At 48.6% G+C, this 21,019-nt stretch overlaps 1 protein-coding gene across 3 annotated transcripts in view; it reads right to left on the bottom strand.

Annotated features, from left to right (window-relative positions):
* Positions 1 to 487: 487 nt before the first annotated feature.
* The window catches only part of ADORA2A (adenosine A2a receptor), a 28,409-nt gene continuing 7,877 nt past the window's right edge, over positions 488 to 21,019 (bottom strand). For 2 of the 3 annotated variants that reach the window (XM_064726881.1, XM_064726882.1), the window contains exons 2-3: positions 13,519 to 14,390; positions 488 to 6,298 (exon numbers count right to left, since the gene is read on the bottom strand). In XM_064726881.1, coding sequence (XP_064582951.1) covers positions 5,338 to 6,298; positions 13,519 to 13,868 — 1,311 coding nt within the window. In that variant the 5' untranslated portion in view covers positions 13,869 to 14,390 and the 3' untranslated portion in view covers positions 488 to 5,337. Of the gene's footprint in view, positions 6,299 to 13,518; positions 14,391 to 20,475; positions 20,595 to 21,019 lie in introns of all 3 variants that reach the window. The other variant, XM_064726880.1, reaches the window with a different exon arrangement.

The following is a 21,019-nucleotide window of genomic DNA, read 5'->3' as shown; positions in this document are numbered from 1 at the left end:
ACAGGAGAAACATCACAGCAGCATCTCGATTTCCTGCCTCCACTTCCAGACTAATTTGGCTGCAAGAACTGGGCAGAAGTCTGAAAGGGTGATGGTCTGAGGTGCACCAGCAGGGCCACATGGAAGGAGAGCCAGCAGGGTGGGATGGCCCAGTCACAGCTGGCAAAGCTGTTGCACGGTGCAGGTATGGATGCTCAGGTCCTGCTGTGGAACACCCCCTTCCTGCCAGGGCAGTGGTTTGGGTGAAAACAGCTCTATTTGTGTTCCACACACAGCTGTGAGGGATCTCTACTGCCACGATGGGAGAAGTCTCCCAGTCCATTTGGGTCTGTCACTTTAGGCCATGCTAATCTCTGCTGTGAAAGCAGCACCAGGGAGAGAGCTCTCCAGAAGGATCAATCAATGGAGAAAGGTAACAACATAATTAAAAAATGCTTGCACACAAGATCCAGCCAGCCGGATCTTCCTGGGACAAAGGCACTCACACTCTCTTTTACAAATATATTTTATTATTTTAATGCTTATTAAGAAATGTAACCAAGACAGACTCCGCAGCACCGGCGGCTCCTCACTGCCCAGCAGTCTGATGACTTCACAGATAAGAAAACTTCACAGATTCAAAAAAACCTTTGGTCAATGCACTTTAAATACATTTGCATGCACAGATTCTCCCACCCCCTTCCCACCTCCCACCCCCCAATGGTAACTGACAAAGGGAAAACAACACCTATATCATAAAACATTTAAATTAAAAGAGTAATTGTTTCATACTGACAGCATGTGCAGCAGGGTGTTGATAGTGTCTTGGTTTGCAGACCACAGAGAACCTCTCCACAGGACAGGGCAGCTCCTGAGACAGTGAGGGGAGGGATGGATGTTCTCAGATCAACAGGTTCCAGTCTTGATTTCAACACATCCTTGTGTGAACAGCCCCAGCAGGCAAGTCAGGGGGGAGTTACACACAACATTGCCCCAGTCTGGGGACTCTCATCTATCAGGCTTAGTCACCTCTCATGCAAATGAGGAACTGTGATTTTTGTTACTCTTTATGTGTTTTGCCATAAAGACAGCCAGAAGCTGAGGGCTGGAAAGAAAAAAAAACGCTGAAATGACTCAGTGCAATTTGATGCCCAAAACAACTTGGGAGAGAAGTGATTTTTAGGCAGCTGAACTTAGCAAACACCACCAGAGAGTATTGCATGCAGGTTTAATGCATTGTGGCACCACTGCAGCCTGTTTGTCCTTCCACAGAACTGGCTGGAAGGATTTGATTTAGGTAGGGCCCATGCTCATGAAGCAGAAGGGGATTTGTTATACCTGGAGGTGCTCGTGAAATGTGAAAATGTATGTGAAAAGAACATAATCCATAACAACCATCCCTGTCAATACAGACCCTACAAAGTCAACCCTGTGCACGCCCCAGGAAGGGCTGATCCTTGCAGTGACCCAGGAGAGCTCAGGATAAGGCTGTACATCCCTTCCAGAGTCCTTCCCCAGCAAGTCCCACCTTGGTCTCAAGCCAGCATCACCTCTGCACCCCTCAGCACCTCCCAGCACATTCCTGCTCCCCTGAAATCCTCCCAAACACCTGCTCTGCAAATGCTCCTTCACTACCAGGAACTCCTGTCCATCCTGACCCTCCAGTCTCCCTCACCTTAGAGACTTCTCTATTTCCACCAGCATCCCTTGAGGAATCATCAAAAAATGACCAAAGGCTCAGACTATTCTATGTCACTCCAAGTCCACCTGCACCAACTGGGACCAGTGAGAAACCCTTTGTGTCCCACCATGCCACATTGCTTCTTGGTTCAAAAGCTGCAGCTCAAACTTGCACAGAGCTTTGAAATATCACTGATCCAAAGGGACTCTGCAGGATACAGCTGTGAGTGCATTTATTTGCACACACAAAAAGCAGTGCCCTGTTGAGGAGAGAGCACCAAGAACTCTTGGTAAAATTACTCCTGGCAACCGATCAAACGTTGCTTTCTCCAAAACTCTTATAAAGCAAATAAACTCTGGAGCCTAAGAGTCTTCAGGGAATGGTGAAATTCATGGAATGCCCTCACACCAAATGAGGCACCACATCTCTCAATGCATCTTCAGATTTTTTTAGCAAGAAGTTCTCGTTCAATTAAATTGGTCTCTGCTGATCCCAGCTCATACTCTCTGGACCCACTGCACCTGGGATTCCCAGGAAGGTCTTCTCCAGCCTCTCCTGAGAGTCACCTCATTCTTCCCTTTGTCTGGGCACCATCTTTGTTTATCCAGAACAGCTGGATCAGCTAAACATTCTCCAGCTGGAAGAAAAATGGAGATTTGAGTGGTCCTAGGAAGTTTGGAAAGCAGGTACTTCTCTCAGGAGTGGAGAGCTGCCAGAGAAGGAAAGAGCACACTTCATTGGTGGGACCTATTCTTTTTTTTTTTTTTTAATGGAAAACAAACCAAAAAGCAGGAAGCCCTGAAATTATGATCCCTAGGAAACAAGAAATATGAAGTCCAAAATTCTGTTCAAAAGGCTCCTGCTCTCCCCAACAACTGCTTCAGAAACATCCTCTGAGGGTCCATCTCAGCCATGTGCTTGCCAGAGGGCCCAGCCTGCGGTGCAGCTGCCATCCCTTCCTTCCTGTGACTGCAGACAGCCCCACAAAGCACCCTGCCCATTCCCTGCCCTGCCCTTCACACACCCTTCTCACTTCAAGTTTGATCACTGATACTGAGAGGGACCGGACACTCCTGGGGGCAGCTCAAGCAGCACCACCAAAGTTAAATTCAAGACATGTGGAAAGTCACTAAGCTCAGGTGGTGATCTAGTTGGGCAGGAAAGTTTTCCAGAGCAATCTGGAAAGCAGAACAATCCTAAGCTTGTCCATCAGCATAGATCAACTGGATTCTTGGGGCAACCAAGCAAGAAACAGCCACAAGTAGGTGTGGAGATGCTCAGGAAATATAGAAATCACACAAGCAATCCACACCAACTGTGCAAACCATCCCTTTGCCAATGGCAGCTAAACTCAGCAGGCAACGCTTCTGCACTCGTGTGTGCTCCAGCCCATGAGCAACGCTGGTATTTTCCCACACTTCCTCCCCTGCTCTGGCTCTTTGTGGACCTCATTGTTATTGACATGAGTGCCGGATGTAATCTTGTGTTATTCTTAGAAACATTTCAGCTCCAGCTGAGGCCTGAACAGAACAGCCCCCCATTTTCCTGAGTTCTCTGCTGCTGTTACAGGAGGTCAGAGAAGGCATCACACAAATAACCCACAGAAATATTCCATCCAGAAGGATCAGGAGTGACGAGATCCCGAGTCCCCCTACGCAGGAGCTGCCCGTGACATCAGTGACAGGGGATGGCTCAGAGCTCCTTCAGGGATAATGCTCTCCTCTGACATCAGACCACGGGCAAGAGCCCTGCCAAGAAAGCAGCAGTTCAATTAAACCACCAAGTCTATTGTTCTACAACTGGCCTGTCTTTCTGCTAAGCACTGTGGTGGCAGCCACATCATTTTATCCATCTCACAGCAAGCTTTGTGTAGCCCACAGCAGCTACATGCTCAAACACATTCAGCATCACAAGCTTCTCCCCACATGCGTGTGGGGAAACTGGCAAAAAGAAAATTCTCCTCAAAATAAATCTGATTTTTCGTTTTAATAGTTCACAATATATAAAATAAACATGGAATAAGAACACACAGACCTAACCTGCTCTTCCTCAAGTATGAAAATCCCCCTTGGCTTCTGAAATGTTCGTGGAGAGACCCGAGGAGGAACCAGATTGAGGGAGGATATTTCTGATGATTTCAGCTAGCAATGAGCTTCAGATTCCTGGAATTACCAGACTTTTCACTTCCCAGCAGGACCTGGGACTACTGCCTGTCTCTCCAGAAGGCTGGTAGTACTGGACATGGATTATTTGTCTGAAAAACTCAACCCAGACAATCTTCAGGTAGAATTCATGCTGTTCTTGAGCTGCCAGACTTCCTTAATTTTCCTTCCAGAAAATTACCAAACTGCAGTGAAACACCTCTGCAACAAACCACAGCAACGTGTACACTTGCTGCAGCACAAATTTGCCTGTTCTCTTCTACAGAAAGTAGAAACTGCAGTTTCTAAGCTGAGTTCCAATACCACTGACACCTTTCAGCTTCTCAGAGCAGGAGCATCTTCTAACCAGACAGAGCCCAGAGCTTCCTCTGTTGGCCTCTGCACCACAGGGACACATCAGGCTTCTCAGGAAAAAACTGAAATACAGGAGAAAAGGTTTTTTAAATAGAGCTCATTGGAATTCCAAAATTAGGTCAGGGTATGTGTGTGGGTTGTTCTCTACCCCAAGAAAGAAGTAAAACAAAAGTCCCTCAGCCTGTTGAGTGAGGATGAAGATGACTGAAATATGGAATATTACCTCCCCTCACACACATCTGGGGCCATGGAAAGAATTTGCAATCCTAGGAGCTCAGGAGGAGAAGCACAGAGGCAGGGGCAGAGCTCTGCAAAGAGCTCCCACACCCAGAGCCCTTGACAGCCCTGCCCTGAGGACACAGCCCACAGCACCACAGCCCTTTTGCCAAGGGAAATCCTTGGCAAGGCTCAGCTTTGGTGATTTGTTGGACAAAGGGGAGTGCTAAGAGGTTATATTTGTCATGTGCACCTGGAACACTGAGCACTCAGGGAACAGACATGAGCTCTTGCCCATCTTTTATAAGTTAACATAAAGCAACCTTATCATCATGTGGAAAAAACCCATTTGAGCAACCTGTTGCAGTAAAAGCTTCAAGAACACAAACTGAAAGACAAAGTGCCATGGTTGAAAGTATCCACAGTTCCAATCAGGTAAATTCCTTCCCTCTCAAGCAGTTCCTGGCATCCTTCCTGACAACAGATTTTGCTATCCCCCTTCTGCTTGTTGCAGGGCCACAGAACTCAGAGGCCCTTCCTTCCCAGTTGCTCTTTGTTATTCAGGGAATACTTCCAGCCATTCCATTGGTAAAGACAGTGAAACCAGCTCTCAACCAGAGGCACAGTACAGCAAAATGTCCCAAAATCCCTGCATCAGCAGTCTCCCAGTGCTCAACTTGGAATGCCATCCCGGACCTTGGCACTGCCCTTGGTGACAGGTCACTGATGGGTAACGTGTCCTCCTTCCTTAGTCCACTTCAGTGGTCTCTTGGCTCTTCTCCAGCCTGGTATTTAGGATCATCCAACAGTCCTGGATATGGACCCCTTTCTCCACAGTGATCTGAATGCACTGCTCTCCCCCCGCCCCCCAGCCTCCCTTTCTGCCATGGCAGAGGTCACCAATGGAAAAAAAATAATTCTACCAGGAAAACTTCGAAAGTCTCATCAGGAAACATCAGCTGCAGTAAAGGCTGCTCTTTCCAGGTCTGAGTAAGACACCTGGGCATCAATTAGCTCTTCACTGTGAAGCTCCCTGTTCAGGCATGCGTCTGAGAGAATCCCATTTTTACAGGAATGCGGGAGATGTCCGTTTGTCTCCAAGTCCAGAGCGTTTCCGTTCTGGTGCCATTCCAAGGCAGCTTTGCATTTGTTCAAGTCCTGCTTCTCGGGGTCCCTGTGGATCTCTCCGTTGCCGTACAGCTCCAGCGCATACTCACCGATCCGGATGCTGGCGTTCTCCGCGTCCCCGCCGTGGGTGGAAGTCCTGGAGCTGGCGGCTCCCGCCTTGAACGGCTCCTTGCGGCCCAGGATGTGCTGGCTGATGATCTTGCGGAAGGTGTGGCGGAACTCCCTGATGCGGTAGGCATAAATGAGGGGGTTCACCACCGAGTTAGCGTGAGACAGGATAATGGCCAGGTACATCAGCCACAGGGGAGCGTGGGCACAGTCCGGGCAGAAAAGGGTGAAGCAGTTAATGATGTGCAGCGGGAGCCAGCAGACTGCAAACAGCCCGACGATGATGGCCAAGGACTTGGCTGCATGGACCTCCTTCTGCAGCGTGGAGCGGGAACGTTCCCCGTGTACCATCTTGTTCTCCATCTGCTTGAGCTGGCGCCGCGCTGCCATGAAGATTTTCAAGTAGATACCAAACATGAGAAGGAGGGGCAGGAGCACACAGGCAAAGAAGTTGTAGTAGACCATGTACTCCATGGTGACCACGGCCTCGAAGAGACACGCCACCATGCTGTTGCTGCAGTTGATGGGAGAGGACCAGTTGGAATGGGGCTCTTGGATCTGGGCTCCGTTGTGCCAGCCCAGCATTGGGGTCAGGCCGATGATGAAGGACAACACCCAGCAGATGGCAATGACGCCTTTGGCTCGAGAGCCGGTCACCAAGCCATTGTACCTGTAAAGCAGAGGAGATGGGAGCTGTGTCAGTGTCACCCAACAAGCTGCTGGCACCCACACAACCTCACAGTGGCCCCGTGGCCCAGAAGACAGTGAGAAAGGCACCTGCTTCATCAGAGGGGCCTTTGCACTGATGTGCAGAACCCAAGCAGCACACCAAGGACATGCTGACACTGTCTGCCACCTACTTCCCTCCCCTTTCCTTTAAGCAGTGAATAGTTGACAGAAAAGCAGGGAAATAATTCAGATTTCATCTGTGCTCCTTCACTGCACCAGTCCACTTGGGTGTGCACATCGATTTTGCAGCCTGGATAACCAAGAGCACTGCTCTGACCCTCGTGATGAAGAGATGAAGACCACTGTGGGTCTCTTGCCAAAGGCTAAGCCAGCATCTCCTTCCTGGCAAAGGAGCAGCCTTTTAGCATGGAATTGTTAGGTCTGTCTTGCAGTAGATCTGCAAACCAAACAGCACAAAAGAGCCTGGAGGCACAGTGCCACCAGCCCTGCATCCACGTTCTGGTGTGCTCCAAGGAAATCCTGCTGGCTCAGCTGCAGCAGCCAGGCTGGCATTGCCTGCATGGCACCTCACTCTGCTCCTCAGTGCCACTTTCAGCACCACCAACCTTCTTGACATAACTGAGGCAAGTCTGAGTTTTCCTCACCAGCCCAGCTAAGTGGATCCCATATCTTTCTCAGAAAAGAGGAATTAAGCTGGGGACAATTCTCTGACTACAGGTGTGCCATGGCCTGCCCTGCACACACCAAAGGGACCTCAGTGGTGGAGGTATTGATGCCTGGCTGAAGCCACTGCTCTTAACAGTAAACTTTCCAAAATCTGTTAAAAGAAATAATAAGCAACGTGGTAAGGATCTGACAGTGCAGCAGAGACCTTGGTTTGTTTGTTATCAGCCAGTTTGCAGGGCCTCACAGGTTACTGCGAATCCTGAGCTGACTCCACCAGTTTCTCCCCTCTGAAAATGTAAATTAGGGCAGCAGTTTAACATTTCAGTGCAATTTCCTTCCCTGGGTAATGCTCAGCATGGAAAGTAGATGGCTGGGTTCCCACATGGCAGCGTGGGTCCCACACTGTGTTTGACCCAACAGTAGCTCCCAGTGTTTACCCTTCTGCCTCTGTCCCCAGAATTCTCTCCAAAAACAAACATTACAAGAAATAATACAGCAAACCACAGAAATCTTTCCATCTTCCAGTGAAATAATTGCTCCCACAGGTTCGTGCTCCTATCCCAGCACAAGTTCAAGACAGGGGAGAAGAGTGGCTGCTTTTGCACAGTACAGAATGGAGATCCTGCACATGCTTTAAATCCCTGACCATGGGCCTTGGAAAAAAACAAGACCCATCAGGCTTCAATTTCCCTTTCTCAGTTGCATTTCAAAACCAGAAAAGAGTAAGTGGATAAGGGAGCCAAGCACACAATTCCCAGCACGCAAAACACACCTAAATTGCCCTTCCAGAAATGAGGAAGGGATTCAGCTGATTCTGAGGGAGAAAAAGGTTTTTTCCAGCAATTAGCGGATCCTGCCCAGTGCTTAAAGGATGCAAAGGGAGCAGCATGAATGGTAGCAGAGAGCTGCTCCATTCAGACCTCATCAACACATCAAAACAGCATCTGTGCTTTGAAATGTACACTCAGGGAGCAAGAGGGTGGCTGGGGGCCCTTGAAGCTTGAAAAAACAACAAAACAAAACAAACAAAAGAAAACAAACAAAAACAAACAAAAAAAGACAAAACAACCCAACAACAACAACAAAAGAAAAAAAAAATCCCAAAAACATCCCACAACTACCAAAACCCTGCCGCCCTGGAATTAGCTACATCTTGTCAGAGGAATTTTGAAACTGTGCAGCTGTTATCCCACGACTAGAGATGTCCCTTCCTTCCACTAAAAATACATTCACCGCTGCTCCAGACAAACACCCCGCCGCATTTCCCCCTCCCTGCTGTCCCCTGGGGATTCCCATGCAAGGAGCTGTGCAAGGCTTCAGAGCAGCAGGAGCCCCAGCAGCTGCCCAGCTGCAGAGCACTGCCCTGCATGGCCATAACACCTCGCTCAACATCTGCCAGGGTCAGGACAGAAAGCTCACAGCATCTGGTGACAAAGCCAACGGCCTTGTGCTGGCCAGGTACCCACTGAGAAGTGTGGATTTGTTTAGGAGAGCTTCATTTCTGGGATCCACACGAGGCACCTCTGACTGACTTGGCTGAGGTAGCGTTACAGTCCAGATGGGCTTTCCTGGACTCTTTCCTCTCATCCACTTGGAGATGTCACTGAAGACTTTGTGTACATCTTTGTGTGCTTTGTCTCAGTATCTTTCCAGCCTCACAGCAGCCAGGCCAGAGCCATTCCATTCCATTCCATTCCATTCCATTCCATTCCATTCCATTCCATTCCATTCCATTCCATTCCATTCCACAGGGTGACTTCAGGGCTCCCCAGACACATCCCCTGCCCCGGGGGCTGCTGGCACCACGCAGGGGACACAGCCTGCTCACTCCTGCAGCCCCTGCTCTGCAGAGCTGGCAGGTGACCTTGCAGCGTGTCTGATGTGTCCAGGCTGCACTGGATTGTCTGTGCAGCAGCACTTCTGCTTCCTGCAAATAACACACTTGCTACACAACCAACCACTTCTGCTTGTGAAATTCCAGACACTAAGGACGTGAGCACAGGGATGCTCATGGTGGGGATAGAGTCACGTCTCCTCTAAAAAGCAAACCCGACTTTTGCAAACACATGAAAATGTGAAAGTTTTCTTCAAAATAGTTTCAACCTGCTCTGCTGCTCTCCCAAATACCCAGCTGGCAAAATGGAGCAGGAGAACAGGTGCCCTTGGTGAATGTACAGCTCCTCTGGGCTGCCTGGAGTAATCCAGCTGTGGATGTGCCACTTCTGGGCCCTTGGACTGAGTTCTGTGCCATGAAGACAAAGAATTCTCTGAGACTGGGTGGAAGGCAGAGCTGGTAGTCTGCCCAGAGTGTCCTCAGGGAGAAATTAAACTCTTTCACTACATTGAGTGATGTGTAGCTGGCCTAACTCACCCTCACAGTGTCCAGCCATCCTGCTGCTTGTCTTCCAAGCCCTCCTTTGTGGACAGCACTGCACATCCTCTGGCAGGTGTGGAGCATTTTTCACACACTGCATCACCCCAATGCCCAGCTGAGGGCTTTGTTCTGAATTCAGCACTGCTAAAGGTGTTTAACAAATCACTACAAAACACTGCTCACCAAGCACCCACCAGCCACACCTCAGGCAGCTGCAGCCATCAGGGACGGGACCAAGCAGGAGATTCAGTCCCTATTACATGTAGGTGGAAATGAGAGACCCTGGCAATCCCAGATCATCCAGGAAATCTGGGACAGGGCAAGAAATCAAACTGAGACCTTCACATGTACCCATTAAACAACCTTTCCCAAACCACTCATCTGGAACCTTCCTCCTCTATTGCCAGGTACCAACAGATCCTGGTGTTTATCCACTGCTATGGAGAGGGGCAGGTGGGTTCCCCCAGGTGGGCACAGGTGCCCAGCAGGATCTCTTTAATCAGCAGGAGCAGGAATGATGGGCAGACACATTCTCCTTGTGATGTGATCAGCTTCCTGAGCAAAACCTTGGCAACAGCAAGTTCTGTGCAGGCCATGAGGGCACTGCCCTCAAAGCTGTGCCCATTCAAGAGAAGGAGGAGGATTACTCTGTTCTCACATTAGGCTGAACCTGCCCTAAATCTATTTAACAGATGAACATACGTAGGAAATGCCTGCCATAAAGTCAAAAGCTTTATGGTGAGCAGGGAAAGAAATTAATCCACATATGGCTCAAAGTGGCAATAAAACATTAAAACCCTGATTCACTGGTTTAGATGCTCACATAGGAGCATTAAAGAAAGGAAATCTAGGGAATTAAAGCAACTACTGAAACAGACTGTTCCCAGCACAAAGGTCCCTTGCACATCCTACACTTTATTCAGGGTTGGTGTTCATCTCTCCTATGTTTCCTAGATTTTGGGAAGCCAGAGCACTGATCCTCATTTAGCTTTTCCTTCCTTGATTCTTCATGTCCTGCGGCAGAAAAACATCCCCATGCCACCTGAGAGCTGCAGTTTAAACCACCACCACGTGGGATAAACCAGTGCCAAAGCTCCAAACATCAGGGAGCTGCACCTGGCTAATGTTTCCCCAGAGAAGCCTGGCAGCAGCAGAAGCAGCTTTCACTGGAGGCAAAGGCTGCAGTGGCACTGTGTGACCCACGTGTTTCATGCCTGAATCCAGCACAGAGAGCAAGCAGCAACCTCAGCAAACTTCTCTGTTTGGCTGCAGGAAGGAAAATCTCCCCTCTGAGTGCTGTGAGCTGGAGGTACCTGTCCTTCCTGGGAATGAATGTGCTTCCACAGATCCCTGCCCAGGATCACACGGCTGGGCACGCTGCCCACGCTGGCACCGCGCAGCCTGGAGAGCAGCAACTGCTCCTGGCCCAGGGCTCCATCACAGCCAGGTCTGTGCAGAGCACCTGGGGGTTGGATATTAGTGCAGGTTTTCAGGTACCTGCCCTGGGAGAGACCTCGCTTTGTCCCAGAGTGAACAATGGCTCGGGCTCCCTTCCCTGGCAGTGCCTTGCTGCCCCTTGCAGAGTGGTACATTTGTATAAAACCTGGCAGAATTCAGCAAAGTGCTTGAGAACTTGTGGAAAATGGACCAAATTCTACAAAGTATTTCCATTGTTTGAAAGGCAGAACACATAAGATATTCACAAATTAGTTTTTATCTATTTTAAAATTTCACCTATAAATATTTTTTTCATTGCAGGTTTTTGGAGGAGCATGTCTTCTCCATAAAAAAAATTATTTCAAAGGTAACTGATAATATACTGAGGGGTCCAAAACCAAGCAGTATCAGAAAACCCACTCTTCTGCCTTCTTAATACTGACAGTTTATTTCTGCAGGAATACACATCCACATATGGAGTTATCTTCATTAGGACAGATCAGACATGAAATATTTAAAGAGAAACAGAAAAATAAAGCACAGGTTTGGCCCTTTTTGGTTTCCCTGGAGTGAAGGAAGTCTGGTCTATTAATTATTCAGCTAATGAATATTAGGAATACCTGCTGGTACCTTTCATGTCCTGTGAGGAGGAGAAGGGACCTTCCCAGGTATTAAAGGATGAGGTGAAAACAACACCCTGTTAGTGGCAGAACTTTCCATCAAATTGTTTGACCCCTTTTTGAGACAAACAGCTATTAGAAAAAAGAAAAAACATGAGGATGTGGGCAATCTAAATTATACCACATTTCCCTCTTCAGATAATCAGCTTTCACTTTCTCACCATGTCTGAGGCTATAAACGCTTATTCATCCATAAATTCTAAAGGCAAAACACAACTGACAAGTACATCACTCCTGCTGTGAAAGGACAAACAGCAGAGGACAGAGAGGAGAGGAACCCATGGATTTACCTGTGGGTTTCTGCATCCAATCAGTCCCTCTGTTCCTGGGGAGGAAGAGGGTGTGCTCTGTTTTTTCCAAAACAAGATAGTGAAACCGGTGTCTGCCCAGCAGTGATGTACTCTGGTTTTTTTTGAAAAGACTCTTTACCTTGGCTGTTCCAGGAAATTACATTTTCAAGACAATATAGTTACAGTGATAGCCCAAAACGTGGGCAGAAATCCAGATTTTAAAAATCCCTTTCCTGGCAAGTCATGCTCTAGCAATAAGAGAGCTTAAACTGTCAGCAGGCATCCTCAGAGTTACCTTGTGAGAGATGAAATCAAGACATCAGCCCTTCTCAAACCATTCCAGAGGCAGCTCCCAGGGGCTACTCAACATATTTCCGTGTACCATTTATCATTATTTTGGTTTATAAACTGAAATAATCTATAGCAGAACTGCAGAAAAGTGTAGACAGTCCAGTTTATAGGTAACCATTATAAACAGCATTTTCTCTGCAATGGAATGGAACAGTTGTTCCTTACACCTACATCAAAACTAGAGGCTGCGACAGGTATGACCAATAGGGTTTGGAGTCAATGTTGGAGCAGCACAAAGTTGCTGAGGTGAGGCTTCAGGAAGGACTTGGCTGCCCTGGTCCTTCCACATGGAAAGGCAATTTCCGCTCTCCAGGGCTCCCATTCTGGTTTGGAACAGGAGGTTTGTGTTAATTGACATAAGTGCTGCATGCCCAAAGTATTCAGAAGAGACAGAACTAAATTGTACAGATCAGCAAAAGTGATTTAAACTCAAGGAGAGTGAGGATGTCCAAAAACTCAAACTCAAGAGCATAAAAACCAGAAATTGGTTCCATTTTTGCAGCCACGTTGGTTGTTCAGGAGACGAGGGCGGTCTCTCCTTTCCTGAGAGCGTGCTGCATCCTCCCAAGGACAAGACAGGAAGGAAGGAGACTCCTACAGTCCTTCTGCAGCCTCTCCAGAGCTTCCTCTCCATCTCTGGAGCTCAGTGAGTGCCTCAGAGCCGTCACAGCACTGTGGGGCTGCCTCGCGCCCACGGGCACACAGAGCCCATCGCAGCAACTGAATGTGCTCCTGCCAAACTGAATGAGCAGCAGCCCCTGTGTGTGTGACAAACCTGCCCCTGTCCCATGCCAGCCTCCCTGGTCACTCACCAAATAGCAGCCAGTCTCAGTCATTAAAACGTCCTTTCCTTTCTTTCAACTGCAGAGACCACAAATCCCCACCTGCAGGTTGGGCTGGGACAAGCCTCCACCTTGACCCAGCCTGTGCTGTGCTTCCAGAGGCAGTGCCTGAGCCACTCCAAACCTTCCTGAGGCCCATTCCTTGGTAGTCTGCTGCTTCCTCTCCCTTCACATCAACCAGACCCCTGAGAGCAACCCCAGCTCCCTGCCCCAGCCCTGCTGTCCCAGCTTCAGGCAGCACCCCCTGCTCCCCACAGGAGCCTCACCCCCTTTCTGCCCCCCACTGCCTGCAGCTCGGGGCACAGCTTGCCTGGGTATGGAGTGGCAGCTCCCAGGCAGCACCTCTGAGATGCCATGGACACCCACCACAGGAGAACAGGAAAAGGAAACAAGCAGAAAATCCACCAGCCAAGGCAGACTTTAGGACCTGGAAAAGCTGCTTTCAAAATACAGGAGAAAAAGCACCGATCCTCATTTATCTTTTCCCTCCTTGATTCATCTCCAGACCTGTGTTTTTAGGGATGTTGAGCCCCCACCACCCCAGGCCAGCCCCTGCTCACCTGAGGGGAATTCGGATGGCAATGATCCTGTCGATGGCGATGGCCAGGAGGCTGAAGATGGAGCTCTGGGTCAAGACCAGGACAAAGCAGGCAATGAAAAGGCAGCCATAGAAGAAGGCACAGAAGCCAGTGCTGATGGTGATGGCAAAGGGGATTGCCAGCACCCCCACAGCAATGTCAGCAGCAGCCAGGGACACCACAAAGTAGTTGGTGACGTTCTGCAAGTTGCTGTTGAGATAGACGGCCCAGCAGACCAGGATGTTGCCCAGGATGGCCAGCACAGCGATGATCAGCTCCAGGATGATGTAGGCTATGTCTGAGAGGAAGTCGTCCTTCCCATGTACTAGCATGGTGAGAACAACCAGCCCCAGAGCTCAGCGTTCATATCTGCAGAGCCCTGAACAGCCAGCACCCCTCAAGCTGCCTGGGCTCCCCGCAGGGCTCAGCCAGCCCAGGAAAGCTGCTCACACACACGTCTTGCTCCCCATGGCTGCTCAAGGGCTTTACAGTGGATGGTGTCGAGAAAAGAAGCCCAGGGTCTGCCAGCTGCAGCACAGTGGATTAACCAGGTGCACAACAATTCAGGCTCCAGCAGACAAACGGACAGGAGAATCTCTCTTGGGGACAGCCAGTGCTGGCCAGGCCTCAGGGTCCAGCAGGCAGCGCAGCACAGCAGCTGTGCTGTACAGCAGAGCCACATTGGCTGCCGTGCTTTGTTTCCTGTTGACAATCCTCCTTCTAGTCATGGCTTCCTGTCATCCCCATGCCATAGCAACATCCTCTGGTCCTCTTTTTCACCTTTTCCCACCAGGACTTGGGAAATACTCTCTTCAGCTGAAGCAAACATTAAACTTCTTCACTTGCAGTTTCCTCTAAAAAGAAAAGAAAACACCGACCACATAGACTAAGTAATCAGCTCTACGGAGGAGATGGAGAAAGCAAAATCTCATTAAAGTGGCACATTAAATTGATAACGGATATTACACAGACCTAGAAGAATACATTATTGGCAAAATTCTCACATTTTGTCTATCCTGAAAGCTGCAGGGCCAAACCCAAGTTCAGGAAGGCAGCGTTTCACAGTGGTGATGGGAAACAAGGGACATTTTGTTTTCGAGGCTACCAACTGAGCTGGCACTTCAGCAGCTGCTCCACAGCCCGCCCTGAAACACGAGAGCCCCGCTAATTATGTGCTGGCAAGTGCTGAGGCTGCACAGAGGAAAGGTGCAGGAGCCTTTCCCACACACCTGTCTCCCTCTGAGGGCAGACACCGCGCTGGAGCCATCACGCGCTGCCCACACAGCTGCTGCACCAGAGCCCTGCCCTGCAGGGACAGCAGCCCTCAGCCCCAGGACGCTGCTGGCACGTGTGTGGTCAGCCCTCTGTGGCCTCCATGGATCCGTGGTGCAAGATCCAGGGCAGGGAGAAGTGTCCAAGGTATCCAGACAGGGACATCTTTAGGGCACTCCTGCTGACCATGCTCACTCTTTGCAGGGCTCTCTGCAGGCTCCCCTCCTGCAACTCCGTTATTTTTGTTCATGTAAATCTCTCTCCTATAAGCAAACCATTTGTTCATGACACCTGCACTGTCCATAGTGTTGGCGGCATCCAGGACAGCATCATCCTTCTCCTGCAGCCAGCCAGAACCAGGCCCACCCAAACTCACCTCCCCCAAAATACACACCCAGGCACAGGGCCATGCTCAGGGCTGCGCTCCAGCTCCTGCAGCTCCTGCACACAGCTCTGGCCTTGTGAGGAAACAGCCCTGCAGCTGCATTTCATACGGAACACACATCACCTGCATGGCCTTGCAGGTCACCTCGTACCCCTGCTCAGATATGGGGGCATTTCACCACAGCTTCAGCTAAAAATGCACAAGGGAGAACACAATTCCCTGAGCTTTGTGCCACAGTCAAGAGATAATTGCTTGCTGTCCTCGCCTGTCACTTCCAGAGTGGGTTGCAAACCTTATTTAGCAAGCTTTAGCAATAATATTTTCTCATTAATTTAAGAAACAGCTTGATACATCAGAGGGTTAGGAGAGAGAGAATCACAGCACTAACTGATAAATCACCGAGCTCCAAAACACAAGATTTTTGAGCCCCATCCACAGGTGATCTGGCGTGGTCTCACCCATCAGGGTTTGATGCCTTCACAGTTCACTCTGTTTTCAAGTCAGAAACCTAATTTCTCAGGATAAAATAAAAGGGTAAAGACAGTGATAATAAAAGAAAATATGATTAACTTGTGATTCACATCTGATCTCAGGAATATAATCTAATTTTAGACCTTTCATTGATTTAGAGCTCTATTGCTAATGCTGCATTTGAAAGGAAAGTGAATGATTCTTGGTGGTTTGGACATGCTTCAAACCCCTTGCTTCTCTCTACCTTCAGCTATCTTGTTTCTGTGTTTTGTTTGGTTTTAGTTGAAGAGATCAACAGAAGAGATCAGTGTGTGATCAAGCTATTAAGAGGAAGATAAAGATCACCCATTTAATATTTTTTAAAGAAGAAAAACCCCAAGCTGTCTCTATATTGTCTGTGCTCCTACAGCAAAACCTTCGGTTTTTCAGTGGCTTCCTAAGGATGGCTTTTACTTTCTAGGATTTCAGGGATGTCAGTGATATGCCCCTGCAAGGATCTGCCTGTCCATTACAAATCCCAACAGGTTTGTTCCAAAGCAGCAACACTGAAACCTCACCCTCCAGCCCAGCTTCTGGGGAAGAGGATTAGAATGAATATAAGACAGAAATAAAGAAGATCTGGAGGCAGAGAGAACAGAAGGGGCAGGATGAGAAATAAACAAGGCTTTGTGCATCTGTGTGAGCAAGAAGGGAGGAAAAAAAGACAGGAAAAAGCTGGTAGGAGGAAAAAAACAACCTAACAAAGGAAGCAGTGGGCAAAACAGGCTCCTCAGAGGAAGGGGCGTGCAGGACACGGCTGAGACTGAGACTGAGGTGGGTGTGAGCCCCTGGGCCCTCAGCAGGACAGAGTGGGAGCACACGCCTCCCACAGCCATGCAGGACAAGGGCACCGCAAACTCAGTGCCAGCCCAAGATCAGAAACATTTAACAAATTACTCTGGGCCCAAACCGCTGCTAGAGCCACTGTGATTCCTCCACAAGCTCTGAGACAGAGTCAGAGCTGAGGGAAGCCCTGGGAACGGGGCACCTTCATTTACAGCCCTGCTGCTGCTCTTGCCCATCGAGTTCACAGCTCAAACACCTCAGTGAAGAGGATCAAAGCAAAATTACTGCACATTCTTCCCCTCTGAGAGCTCCCTTCAGTAGGACAACGAATCCATACTAATCTTAGATGCATTTTTGTTTATCCTGACTCTGGCTCATCTCAGACTCCAGCAGGACATGGAGGAAAGTTGCAAACGTCACTGTGGAGCTCCTGCACATACCAATGGCTCAGCACAGAGCTGAAATTCCCTACACCTCTGCCTGGACATGAAAAGGAACAGGAACCTGCAGTTCAGTGGCTGCATCACACACTGTCCTCTGGCACAACAGAGCTTTTAACCTTCCACTTTGACTCTTTCGTGGCCTCGTGTTGAATTTGAATTTTTATCCCTGAGTTTGTTTGTGTCTTGCTTCCATCTCTCTACACAAACAGTGAGTGGCCTGATTCCTCATCCCAAGCCCCAGCCATTTACTCTGAAGCAATTGGAATGTTATGTCCAGAAAAGGACAGCATGTCCTTCCACCCTCTGCTCTCAGATGGGCCGGAAAACACTCGGAGTTCTGCAGAGCCAGCACATCTCAGGGGAGACACGGCTGCAGCTGAGCAGGTGTCCCAGCCACCACAAAACAACATTTTGTCTCTGCTTCAGTGCTGCTGAGCAGCCCCTGACATTAGGAAAGCCAATTACTGACCACACCAGCCCAGCCTCACCTGCTGCTGACAGAATGTGCAGGAGGGTTCACGTTCAAGCTGAGCTCACCCCTGCTCATTCCTCTCACAGTGCCCCTGCTGTACTGCTCACCTGGCACAACAAATCTCCATTTCAGGAGTGTGTGCAACTTGCTTTACAACAAAAACAGGCTCAGGCTTTCTGCTTATACAGCTAGAAATGCACTGCACAGGGACAAAATTAAATAGAGACCACCCAGAGATCATGACGTAGGTCCAGAGGCAAAATTAAATTTATTGTAGAATTGTCTACTTCATGCAAGACCCAAAGGCTCAGCAATCAGGTCTAATAAGAAAAAATTAATTAACAATCTGCTTTACTCACTGGGGAAGTGTATATTTAACATCTCAAGCCCTTGAGGGATCAGCATGGCAAGCTTCTTGAAACTTAAGAAAAATAACCTGTATCACTCAACAGGCTGGACAGCTACAATTAGTATTTCTTCATCAGCCCTTGTTTTATTTTGTTAATTCCTTCTTGATACCCCGGGCTATGTTCCGGCCTTTCCCCCATTATTAAATAAACCTTTTTTTGTCATTCACAAACCTGTAAACCTGCCGCTCTGTTCGTTTGTAGTGACTTGGAACACTCTGTTCTCTCTCATATTTCAGTCCCAATGCGAAACTCCTCCTTGAAAATTCAATAAAGCATCTGCACAGCCCGTTCCCATGAAGCAATTCACCAGCAGAGCCCAGGCAAGCTTTAGTTTGGCATCTCCAGTTGACTTTGGACCAAGGTGCTGCCCCTGCTCTGAGTGCCAAAACGCTGAGCTGAGCCCTTGGCCGGTGCTTGGCTCAAAGCACCCAGCTCAGAGCAGCTCCTGCGCTGCTCTGGGGGTTTGGGCAGCCCAGGCTCTGTCAGTGCTGCAGAGCAGATGCACCTCAGAGCCTGACAGCTCCTCACCCATCAGCAAAGCTGCAGATGCTCAGCAGCCCTGGGGGCACCAGGACACTCTGTGGGCACGCAGTGACAGAGCGCAGCCTCCCCTGGCCCCAAGGGGCTCTGTGCCTGCTCTGGGATGGGGCAGGAGATCAGCAGGCAGCTCAAGGGGGCCAGGGGGTTGCTCATTCCACAGATCAAATCTTGCATCTCCTTCTACATGACCCTTCCCAGGTCCCAGCCGCATGCAGATTACCTAACTCCCCTAGGGGGAATCCTTGGATTCACACATGGCCCTAAGCAGAAAAATTGGTGCTGCTAAATCATTTGTTTCCTACTTTCCAAAGCCTGGAGGGGGAGATGCTTGTCAGTTTTTATCCTCTCTTTGAAATCCCTTCGGCTCAAAGAGAATCTCCCTATCTTTTAAATCAAAGACTCCAAGAAATCTTGTCTCTCCCCACCACTTCAGAGGATCAAGTCAATAAACCAGCCAATGTGCTCACAGGCAGAACACAAATTTGCAAAACAACCGGGGTTGTAAAACATGCTGAAAACAGGTGTCCTTTGGGGAGCATGATAGGGAAGGAGCAGGAGAATTTCTCTGTGCTGCTCAAGGGTTTCCTTTCTGTAAAACATGCTGAAAACAGGTGTCCTTTGGGGAGCACACAGGGAAGGCAACAGGAGCACTTCTCTGTGCTGCCCAGGGGTTTCCTTTCTGTAGTTCAGTATTTTATGAGTGCTTCACACAGAGCAGCTTCCCAGGTCCCAGAGTGCTCACAGAGCTGTGGGGAGCATCCCCAGCCCTGCCTCCCATGGATGGGAGGATGAGGAGCTGTGGCTGGGTGGGGCAGGAAAGAGGAAGGAGGCATCACCCACCTAACCAAGACATACATTTTCTGATTCCTCTCTTTGCTTTATTATTGGCTGCTGCCTAAATGATCTTTTAGGTCATCTGCTTACAGTAATAGGAGGAAATTAAATATTAATAATAGACTATTTCCCTCTAGACTGCTCTTTGTTAACAAAGGATGCAAGTGAAACAAAGCAGGCAAAATTATCAGCACACCATGGTCTTGGTTTTCAGGTACCTGGAGCACTTGCATGCCTGCCTGCATGGACACCATTGAGAGAGCAGGACATGGGCAGGTGTGGAAATTTTTGTTCTTTTAGGGGCTCCACGTGCCAGTCTGACCCCTCCAGGCACCATTTCAGATTTTATCCAAAATATCATCTGAGCCACTGATGCTCTGACTGCAAAAATGCAAGGCCAGGGATTTTTGGAAGCACAGGCTTTGTCTCCTCTTGGGAAGTGAAGTCTGCTGTAATATAAACCTACAGAGGGGTAATGAGCTTTCTGGATAGGCTTTGCAAGTTCTCCTGAAATAATAAGTAAAATGAGAGCTTCAGCTTGCTAAATTTGGTGTAATCCCCTCTTACAGGAAAGCAACAGCCCTCCAAGACTTAAAACCTTCCCTTCACGTCCTGGTGAAAGGCAGAAGAGATGGCTCTTCAGAGACCTGTTCTGTGCCTGAACTTTGTCTATCAGTTTAGAAATGGCAAAGAGGGGCAGCAATTCTGTTTTACATTTCCATCCCTGCTGCAGTCCAGGCCAAGAAAGGAGGCTGTGCTCCAGCATGGTGAACCTGGGTGTAAAACCTTGAATGATTTACCAGAGATACCCAGAGTGCTGCACCAGAGACAGCAGCCAAAACTGTGACACTGTGACAAGCCCACCCCCTGCCAGCCTGTCCTGAGCCTCTCCTCTCCTCCTGTTTATGCCCATTAGCAAAAACCCTAAAAACCAAAACTGCCCCAAAAGTGAAATCCCACTGGACAACAAGCAAGATGGGCTGGCTGACAGGAATGGCAAATCCCAAACCAACATTGCAGCTTTGCCTCCTGCCCTCCGAGTGCTAGAAGTGGATTAATCTTTATTGTGGCAGCGGAAGATTAGAACAAAACACATTTGACCATATTTTTTTTCCTAAGTGGATGTTATAAATGTTTAAAAAGCAAGGAAAAAAACCTCACAGTAATTATCCCAATTCTAATGGTCACAAAAAGCCAGGGAGGGCAAAACTAAGTAAGGATGAATGACCAGCAGTTAAATAAGCCAGACCAAACAAAGAGAAGGGAAAACAGCTCCCCTGTGCTCACCAAAGTCTCGCTGGGCAGCAGGCATCATGAGGTATTGCCAAAAGACACCAAAACATTGGATTTTTTAGCAAATTTTTTGTACTCAGGACAGCTGATGTTCATTTATCTATGTGGTGTTTCTAAAAAAAAAAAAAATAGAGCATTTGGATAGGCTTTCATAAGGCAGACAAGTAAAAAAGCGTAATTAAAACCATGTACCATGGCCAGAAACAAGTTACTACTGCCAACAGCATCCACAATGTCTCTGAGGAGCCAGTTTTCCTTTCCTGTGTGAGGGAAGAACTCAAAGGCAAACCCTGCCTCCTCACAGCCCCACTAAAGCCAGCTGTGTTCACACACGAGGAGCATTTCCTTCAAGGACAACATGAGAGAAATGAGGAAACAGAATATAAAGAAGAGGTGACCCATGGAAGGATACAGCAAGGGAAGAATTTACTCTGAAGATATTTATCATATTGCTAATGCATCCATTCTGGTCTATTTTAAAATAATGGAGCAGATGTGACTTTGCCTCTCATTTCTGTATGAAGTTTGCAGACAGGCA

Source organism: Zonotrichia leucophrys, chromosome 15 (genome assembly GCF_028769735.1).
Source record: "Zonotrichia leucophrys gambelii isolate GWCS_2022_RI chromosome 15, RI_Zleu_2.0, whole genome shotgun sequence".
Taxonomy (NCBI): Eukaryota; Metazoa; Chordata; class Aves; order Passeriformes; family Passerellidae; genus Zonotrichia; species Zonotrichia leucophrys.
This window is presented reverse-complemented; position numbering and strand designations above follow the sequence as displayed.